Source organism: Nerophis lumbriciformis, linkage group LG11, assembly GCF_033978685.3.
Source record: "Nerophis lumbriciformis linkage group LG11, RoL_Nlum_v2.1, whole genome shotgun sequence".
In the NCBI taxonomy this organism is placed as follows: domain Eukaryota; kingdom Metazoa; phylum Chordata; class Actinopteri; order Syngnathiformes; family Syngnathidae; genus Nerophis; species Nerophis lumbriciformis.
Genome location: NC_084558.2, coordinates 24965852 through 24976344, shown reverse-complemented (window position 1 = coordinate 24976344; position 10493 = coordinate 24965852). Strand labels below are relative to the sequence as shown.

Here is a 10493-nt window from a genome sequence, read left to right as displayed (position 1 = left end):
ACCTCCAGCCTCGTCCGTTCTCAATACCACCCCTGCCTGACCTGTTTGTGGAGGCGAATTAAACGCCTTTCTAATATTCGCTCTCGGAGCGATGACGTCACAATGTGACGTCGCATCGGGAAGCAATCCGCCATTTTCTCAAACACCGAGTCAAATCAGCTCTGTTATTTTCCGTTTTTTCGACTGTTTTCTGTACCTTGGAGACATCATGCCTCGTCGGTGTGTTGTCGGAGGGTGTAACAACACGAACAGGGATGGATTCAAGTTGCACCAGTGGCCCAAAGATGCGAAAGTGGCAAGAAATTGGACGTTTGTTCCGCACACTTTACCGACGAAAGCTATGCTACGACAGAGATGGCAAGAATGTGTGGACATCCTGCGACACTCAAAGCAGATGCATTTCCAACGATAAAGTCAAAGAAATCTGCCGCCAGACCCCCATTGAATCTGCCGGAGTGTGTGAGCAATTCAGGGACAAAGGACCTCGGTAGCACGGCAAGCAATGGCGGCAGTTTGTTCCCGCAGACGAGCGAGCTAAACCCCCTGGATGTCTTGGCTCACACCGTCCCAAAGATGATCAAGAGAAGACTATCGACCCTAGCTTCCCTGGCCTGCTGACATGAGGGTATGTCTACAGAATATATTAATTGATGAAAATTGGGCTGTCTGCACTCTCAAAGTGCATGTTGTTGCCAAATGTATTTCATATGCTGTAAACCTAGTTCATAGTTGTTAGTTTCCTTTAATGCCAAACAAACACATACCAATCGTTGGTTAGAAGGCGATCGCCGAATTCGTCCTCGCTTTCTCCCGTGTCCCTGGCTGTCGTGTCGTTTTCGTCGGTTTCGCTTGCATACGGTTCAAACCGATATGGCTCAATAGCTTCAGTTTCTTCTTCAATTTCGTTTTCGCTACCTGCCTCCACACTACAACCATCCGTTTCAATACATTTGTAATCTGTTGAATCGCTGAAGCCGCTGAAATCCGAGTCTGAATCTGAGCTAATGTCGCTATAGCTTTACTCATCACGCTATAGGGATTTTGCGTGATGAGTAAAATTTTGAAAAAAACTTCGAAAAATATAATAAGCCACTGGGAACTGATTTTTAATGGTTTTAACAATTCTGAAATTGTGATAATGTTCCCCTTTAAATTTGCATATAAAATAATTACAGTACCTTGTTTTTTTTCCCATGACGAATATATTCACAATACCCAGAGTCAAATACTGAATTTACCAACAATTTCATTTTTGCAAACAAAGACAATACACCACAAAGTTTTGTACACACTTTTTTTCTCATTTGCCAAACAGTTTTCCTGAATTTTCCACAAATTTCAAACTTGCACATACAGTACAAACATCTATTTTTTACACAGTTTACATAGATTTTTTTTTTTTACTTACATTTAAAGTCGTTTTTGTTCAACTAAAGATGGGAAAACAAAAATAGTCCAACTCTGCATTATTTCAGTTTGTCCAGATTTGGAACTTTCTGGCATCATGGATTTGTCCTTGTGTCCATTTTAAGACGGAAAAAGTCCTCCATCCTTTGATCTGATTGGGAAAAACTGACTTCAATTCGACTCCAAACGATAGGGACCCATTTGATAGATTTACATATACAATATATGTTTATTCTTCTACACATAACATTTAATAGTTTCCGAGGGCACTCTTTGGATGACTTTCAGGTTTAGGCTTATTGCCCCAATCAAAGATGGCCGACAGGCAAATTTCTTACCATCGCTATAACGTTACTCTTGTAATATGTATAGATATGTGTATGTTTGAAAAATAAATATAAAATAAAGGAGCACAGTCACCACTTTCAGAACACATATTCAACATTTCACCAATGTTAACCCCACTTTTTAATCAAGAACAACCACTGCAAGCAACGAATCGTCGTAGTCGTCAGACAATGAAAAAAATGGCTTTTTAAAAGACACAAACTGGCTGGCATACAAGGACGTCCAAAAAAGTCAGACAATACGACACAAACATGCGTCACGCACGATGGCTTGACTTCAATTAAGAGTCAAGTCGTTTGTAAATTGAGGATTTTTCTTTTTTCCTTTTTTTAAATAACCGGAAGAGCACCCCATGAGTCTCTGAATTCCCACTCTGCATATATAAGGTGTGTTTCTCAACGTAAGCAGACAAAAAACAAGTTAAAAATATGTGCCGAATGATTTGAACAAAAACAGTTTCTAAAATATGGGTATTTATGTCGTCGTTTATACTCATTTTTGCAAGAGAAACGCACATTCAAGTTGTTAGCCTTGCTCGCTTAAGCGTACAAACCGGAAATAAGGGTAAGCAGCTAACAGTCAAAGTTGTGGATTTTGTTAGAACATTTCTTTTAGATACATTTCCGAATTTAACACACTGGTTGTCTATTTTTTCATTATTTGCTTTACTCTCCGGTGTTTTAGTAGTTTCTCACTTAAAGCTAAAAGCTGTTTGAATTGATTGATTGAAGCTAAGCTAACAGCTGCTTATGCTAGGCAAACTCCAAACACACAATGCATTCGTTGATTGTCTGCAAACAAACCAATAGTAAACATTATGGGGAATTATGATGAATATAAAGTATGAACCTAAATGTGTCTTTATAGTTGGCGTTGTTGGGACTTCTAACGTCCAGTTTTGTGCCTCATTACCTAATCAATAACCACACTTATTTTGGTCCGTTTGTGCTTATGAGTATCATGGAGTTATAGCACTAAAACAAACTCATTGATCGTTTTAAAACAGCAGAACGTACGATTCAATTATGTAAACATAAGTGAAGCACTCACCTGCGGGTCCTTATTGTCTAAATAGTGTAAACTCTGCTGATGATGCTCGGTACATTCTGCTCTCCAGAACCAGAAGCTATCAATGTAATAAATGTTTTTTTTTTTAAAACGTTTAAATCTTGGAATGATGCAAGTTTTCCAACACACGCACACACACGAACGCTCTTGCACTTAAAAAAAAAAAAAAGGCAACTCAACCGTCAACACGGGATTGAAGAAAAATGCCCAGCAGAGGGCGCTGTGCGGAGACACACAGGGAGGGGCAGGACTAAGGTGTCCCCATTTTACATTGAACTGGAGAATCCTGGGAAATGTTTTTGAGGAGGAGATTAACGCAATTAAGACAAATGTGAGCAAAACTAATGAAATAACATGAAACAATGCAGCCAGGCCATGAAGGAAGAAACGCACTCGGCGATGCTTCCTATAGGAGAATGGCTTGTTTTCTGTGCACCTGCGTGCTCTCCTGTCGATCACAATGACGTCATCCACATTTCAGAGGATTCTAGGCTTGACATAAAAAAAAAAAAGGGAGTTTGTGTGTGTGGTTGTTTGGGAGTGCGACAGACAGGCGGCGCTGAAGCTCTGAAGGGATGAGGCCTCCCCCCTGCAGGTGTCACGGCCTCGCGCCGAGCTTTGGACGCCGGTTTCTACTGCAGCACCTGGCCCCGTGTTTCGGGCAACTTTGTGGCGAGGAAACTACCTGCGGCCAGGGCGCCGGCGGCGAAGAGGATGGGCACGGCCTTGGTGATGCCCACGAAGGACTGGAAGATGCTTATGCCCAGGACGGCTGCCAGTTTACACAGGGCGTTCAGAAAGCCAAAGGCCGTGGTCCTTGAACGCAACACAACACAAAAACAGTCAAACTATTTGGACATGAAAATGTTACTTTAAAAATTTGATTCAAGTAGAAAATAGTATTTACTGTATTTGTAGTCAATTTTTTATACAATATAGTAATGTTGCATGAGGCTTTGCCAATCAGTGGCCACGAAACTCAACAGCGCGCTCTGATTGGTTAGTCTCATTTAGTGGTCAATTCTACTATAGTATTTATATATATCCGGCAAGGACAAAATCACAGGTGGAAAAAATCCTCAGTGCCGAACTCTGTAGAATTTGCACCTGGCTCGCTGACAATAAGCTATCCATACACTTAGGTAAAACGGAATCCATCCTATTTGGGTCCCAAATCAACCTTAAGAAAGTCAGTGACTTCACTATAAAAGTGGGTGACATTGTTATCACCAGGAAAGATGAGGTCACCTACCTAGGTTCCATTCTAGAGGCTAATCTTTCCTGTGACAAAATAGCAACCAAGGTAATCAAAAAGGTCAACCAACGAACAAGATTTCTCTACAGAATCTCCTCTCTGGTCAACAAAAGCACCATGAAGATTCTAGCGGGAACTCTCATTCAACCCTTTTTCGACTACGGATGCACCTCCTGGTACCCTAGCACCTCCAAAACCCTCAAATCAAGACTCCAAACATCCCAGAACAAGCTAGTCAGATTACTTCTAGACCTCCACCCCAGATCACACCTCACTCCTACCCACTTCTCCAAAGTGGGCTGGCTCAGGGTGGAGGACAGAGTAAAACAACTTGCACTGAGCCGTGTCTATAAAATTCGCTACACCTCCCTGATACCGAAGTACATGTCAAACTACTTCCAGAACGTAAATGACCGCCATAACCACAACACCAGGGGGAGCTCCACAAACCACGTCAAACCCAGATTCCGATCTAACGAAGGTCTTAACTCATTCTCCTTCTATGCCACATCAATATGGAATGCACTCCCAACAGGTGTAAAAGACAGTGCATCTCTATCCTCCCTCAAAACCACACTAAAAGAACACCTCCAGGCAGCTACAACTCTAGACTAACACCTTCCCCCCACCACATCCCACCTCCACGGATTGTAAATAATCAAATGTAAATAATCAAATGTATATACTTGTTCTTATGCTTTCTGAGCTCACTATGGTCACTGCTCGTTGTACATATCCTACCAAGTGAGACCACACTGTTACAATGTCCATGAATTGATTAACGTGGACCCCGACTTAAACAAGTTGAAAAACTTATTCGGGTGTTACCATTTAGTGGTCAATTGTACGGAATATGTACTGTACTGTGCAATCTACTAATAAAAGTTTCAATCAATCAATCAATCAATATTTTTTGTCCTTTTAGCTAGTTTTGTGGTTGAAAATGCTTTAAATATAGGTAAAATATGCTTTACAAAAATTCAGCAATAAAGTGAAGCCGCAAACTTACAATAGCGATGTACTGTAACACATTTAATAACAATATATTTCAATAATACTCTATATTTATAAATACAGCATTTAGTAAAGGTGAAGCGTCGATGAGCGAGAGGGCCGTTAGACAAAAGCATTTTTACAATAATAATCATATTTTTCATGATTCAATTGAAATACCATATATTTATAAAAGTTATATATATATAACTTACATCAGAAATATGGTGTTTATTTGAGAATATGTTACACTGATGCATTTGTATGATAATATTGAATTTTAACTATCTTAAATTTAGAGGGAGCAGTCTGATGGCCACCAGAGCACCAGTCTAATCTTGTAACATCGCAATCTTGTTTACGTATGCAGTACCAATGGGGTATATAGCTATTGAATGATATCCTTACGGATACCATCTGCTGGCTACTGCACTGTATGCTGTGTTATGTGGACTTTGATCAAAACTGCTGCACTTTAAATGAAGCTGCTAAAATACTGTAACTCGACCGCCCACTGATTTGCAACTCACATACCCTCTATGTATTGTACTTGTATTTTAAATTGCTTATCATTATTTAATTTTAATATTGTTGTGTATTTTCAATCTTGTGTAATTTTAATTGTGGATGTTAAATGTGCCATAAAAGGACTACAGATGGAAATTAGCATGGTGCTAAATCCGGTGCAGCTATCTTCTTAATGTAACATTGTCCTTCAAATAAACAAATACCAAACAAATAAACGTATCATATTTTCAACTGAAGTGTGGATTAGAGATGAGGCGTTCTTTAACAAGAAGGCCTTAAATTCATATCACGCTGCTCGCCACATCGCACTTCCAAATTTTCACCTTCACTTTCTTTTGATCATAATCTTTGTATTTTTGACCTTAATTGAGCATTTTCAAGTATAAAAATACCTAATGAGCTAATAATAAAAATGCTACAGTAATATTGGCCACTAGATGAGCACGCTTTTCAGTATCGAGGCCACTATTGGCTAAGCCTCAGGCAGCATTATTATATTGGACTAAAAGAGTGTAAGGGTGAATAAAGGGTGTTAGTTCATGCCTAGAAGACTTCCATAATGTTAAAAAAAAAACGTTTTTAGAAGTTTTTATGCTCTAGCTATGAAAATATTTAATTTGTGAATAATAATTCCTGCTTTGCAGAAATGTATTTACGACGGTCAGGCCCGGAACCAATTAACAGCGACAAACAAGGGTTTACTTTAAATTTCCAAGATTATTATGTTCTCATGAGATTACTGTATATGCATTTTTATGAACAACGTGTTTAAAAGTTGAGGCATTTATACGTGTGCCTTTTTATAACATGTATTGTAATAATATTAATCTACTGTATTACAATATTTATGTATTCTATTTGCAAACAATTGTTACAAGATAGTATTACAGGTGAGGCTTTTCTGAGAGAAAACAACGTTTTATTGTTAAAGCATTTTATAGATCATATTTATTAATATCAAACAATTTGTAGCATTTATTTAAAATACTACATACTGACTTTTACAAATATATTTTTGATACAGACAGTATAAACATACATGCATATATACAATGTATTACTAATAGACAATATATACTGACAAATATATTATAAATGGTGCTTTATTCTATTATATTGTATATATTTAAGCCAACTGCACTGTGATATTTTACACAACTATTAATAGAGGTGAGGCTTTTATTAGAGAAAATCTATTTTTCACAAAATACATTTTGTTAAAAATATTTAATGATTTTAAACAATTTGTTTTATATACACATATATACAAATAATAAATAAAGACCTATACAAATGTATATAAAGTTGATACATACAGTACATGCATACACAAATATCTAATTTATTACTGACAAACAAAATATGATGACAAATATATTAAAATCTAAACTATACTGTAATCTGACAAAATATTGTATATAGTTAAGCAGTATATTGTGATACTTTACAAAAAGTGGTGCTTTCCTTTTGTCTGAAAGATAGAGCTAATAATATCATGTACTGTAATAACATTCTACTGTATTCAAATATTTGTGTAATATTTGCAAACAAATTGTTTATTAGAGGTGAGGCCTTTATTTGAGATTTTTTAAATAAAAATACATTTTATAAATAATTTTGATTATTATCAGATTATTAGTATTATATACAGTATATATATATATAAAGTTAAAGTACCAATAATTGTCACACACACACTAGGTGTGGCGAAATTATTCTCTGCATTTGACCCATCACCCTTGATCACCCGCTGGGAAGTGAGGGGAGCAGTGAGCAGCAGCAGTGGCCGCGCCCGGGAATCATTTTTGGTGATTTAACCCCCAATTCCAACCCTTGATGCTGAGTGCCAAGCAGGGAGGTAATGGGTCACATATATATATATATATATATATATATATATATATATATATATATATATATATATATATATATATATATATATATATATATATATATATATATATATGCACACAGTGGAACCTCGATTTACGAATGCCTTTAATTGCTTTCTTTTCAGTCTACGCACATTTAGATCAAACCAAATATGCCTTGGTGTGCAACCCATGTTTCGGTGTACGATCACTTTGTTAATTTTTTCATTTATTTATTCAATTTGTGTGCCGCTGCGGTGAAACAGGGGTTAGTGCGTGTGCCTTGCAATAAAAAGGTCTTGGTTTGATCCCCGGGCTCGGGGTCTTTCTGTGTGGAGTTTGCATGTTCTCCCCGTGACTGCGTGGGTTTCCTCCGGGTACTCCGGCTTCCTCCCACCTCCAAAGACATGCACCTGGGGATAAGTTGATTGGCAACACTAAATGGTCCCTAGTGTGTGAATGTGAGTGTGAATGTTGTCTGTCTATCTGTGTTGGCCCTTTGATGAAGTGGCGACTTGTCCAGGGTGTACACCGCCTTCCGCCCAAGTGCCGCTGGGATAGGCTCTGGTACCCCACCAACCCCGAAAGGGACAAGCAGTAGAAAATGGATGGATGTGTGCCGCTTAAAGCTCTATGGGGGCTGTCATTTTGATGACATTGCCTTCTGTACACAACATTTTGAAGAGGCGAGACACCGACGTCACATCCTGTTTACATACTGTGTGGAGTGCACGGCAGCCGCGACGTACGGATTGACTCACAGATATGGAAGAAATAAGTCCAAAATTGCAAGCATGATCAAAAAGGACGTTTATATGATTGCTGACTTTGCCAAAGGGGTAAAATATCTACACAAGGACATAGACAAGACCATGTGGAAAAGCTGATGCCAGTGTAGCTAAATGAGAGGCAACGAGCTGGCGATAGAATTTCCGAGGCTAACGTTTGCGAGAAGGCTCGCCATTCATATGGTGACTTGGTGTCCAAAAGTGACCATGCTGGAACCAGTACGGAAGAACAATTTAAGGCAAGCCGTGTGTGTTTGGAAAAGTCTAAAAAGAGGAGCCTTCACTCACAGCGTCAGTGCAGCATGGCAAAGCTGCTCAGACAAAACTGCCGCTTCGAGGATTTTATCAGCGAAATGGGCTTTCTACCATAGCAAGTTTTTTAACTGTGATAAGACCAGACCTTTTTGGAAAAATATGCCAGAGGGGGGGGGACTATGTCTCCCGGCTGGCCTGGGAACGCTTCGGGATCCCTCGGGAAGAGCTGGACGAAGTGGCTGGGGAGAGGGAAGTCTGGGCTTTAATACAGCGAAGAAGAATGCAGTACCGGGACACGAATCGATGGAGGACCGCCTCACACTGCTCGTTTGGACTAACACTAGCGGTGGTTGGAAGGTGACGCTATGCTTGTTTACCACTTCAAGACTGTTCAAAAAATGCCACCAATAATAAAGAACACAAAATAAATAGATTTTCCTTTTTTTGTTTTTTTTACTGCAGCAACATTTCTGCTAACATTTTGGAGAGCTCCAAAGGGACTTTTGTGTGTGTGTGTGTGCAGATGCATTGACAAATGGCTGCTGTTGTGTTGTTTGGATAAAACAAGATTATTGAGCCATTACCCACCCACTTGTTATGTTGGTTTGATGCATATACAGAATATATACACATTTTATTGTCTTCAAAGTGTGCATTGTTATTACAAAATAGGGACTTTTGTCACGGCTAGAACCAATTCTTCATGTTTACGTTGTTTCTTATGGGGAACTCTGCTTAACTATACAAACTTTTCGGTTGGTGACCCATGTTTAAGAACCAATTAAGTTTGTAAATTGAGGTTCCACTATATACATACATATATATACACATAAACAGTATACAATTAACAAAGGTATATTTGGTTTGATCTAAATGTTCGTAGACGGAAAATAAAGCAAATAAAGGCGTTTGTAAATCAAGGCTCCACTGTATATATATATATATATATATATATATATATATATATATATATATATATATATATAGTACAATGTACTTATACTTATAGTACTTATACATACATACACACATATACACACACACATATATATATATATATATATACACACATATATATATATATATATATATATATATACATATATATATATATATATGTGTGGGGAAAAAAAATCACAAGACTACTTCATCTCTACAGGCCTGTTTCATGAGGGGTTCCCTCAATCATCAGGAGATTTTAATGGAAACATTCACATACCATGGTTTATATAGGGCATAGAGTGGCTCATGTGTTACACATGAGCCAATCACCACACCCCTACGCCAGCCTGTACCTACCCACTCTGTGCCCTATATAAACCATGGTATGTGAATGCTTCCATTAAAATCTCCTGATGATTGAGGGAACCCCTCATGAAACAGGCCTGTAGAGATGAAGTAGTCTTGTGATTTTTTTTCCCCACACATACATATATTGCGCTCTACTACGGTATCGAGCACTATTTTTTGGATAACCTTATTAAGACACATATATATATATATAGATATATATATATCGATATATATATATATATATATATATATATATATATATATATATATATATAGACCATGCGCTACACTCACGTATTGAGCACTGTTTGTATACATGTATGTATGTATGTATGTATGTATGTATGTATGTATGTATGTACAAACACACGTATACAATGTATTATGAATCAGCAATGATTAAAAAAAATAAATGTATTGAAAAATATATTCAAATCTGGAATAGACCCTATTTTAAAAAAATGATATTGCATATATTTAAGCAGATAATTGTGATATTTTACAAAAAATAGTGCTTACCTTTTGTCTGAAGGGTAGAGCTCCACCGTTATGACATCCAGAGCATTCCATGAAGCGATGCTGATGCCGCCAAAGAGGCACAAGAGGGCTATCATCCCCGACTCGCTGTTTCCAAACATCAGGAAGAAGCAGCTAACACACGATATGACGCTGGACCCCGCTATGTTT

The 10493-nt window shown here is 37.9% G+C and overlaps 1 protein-coding gene across 1 annotated transcript in view; it reads right to left on the bottom strand.

The window, feature by feature from the left end:
• Window positions 1-1277: 1277 nt before the first annotated feature.
• LOC133610593 (synaptic vesicle glycoprotein 2A-like) overlaps window positions 1278-10493 on the bottom strand; it is a 28599-nt gene continuing 19383 nt past the window's right edge. The window contains exons 12-13 of the mRNA XM_061967007.2: window positions 10326-10485; window positions 1278-3639 (exon numbers count right to left, since the gene is read on the bottom strand). Of these exons, the coding sequence (XP_061822991.1) occupies window positions 3456-3639; window positions 10326-10485 (344 nt within the window). The 3' untranslated portion in view covers window positions 1278-3455. The remainder of the gene's footprint in view (window positions 3640-10325; window positions 10486-10493) is intronic.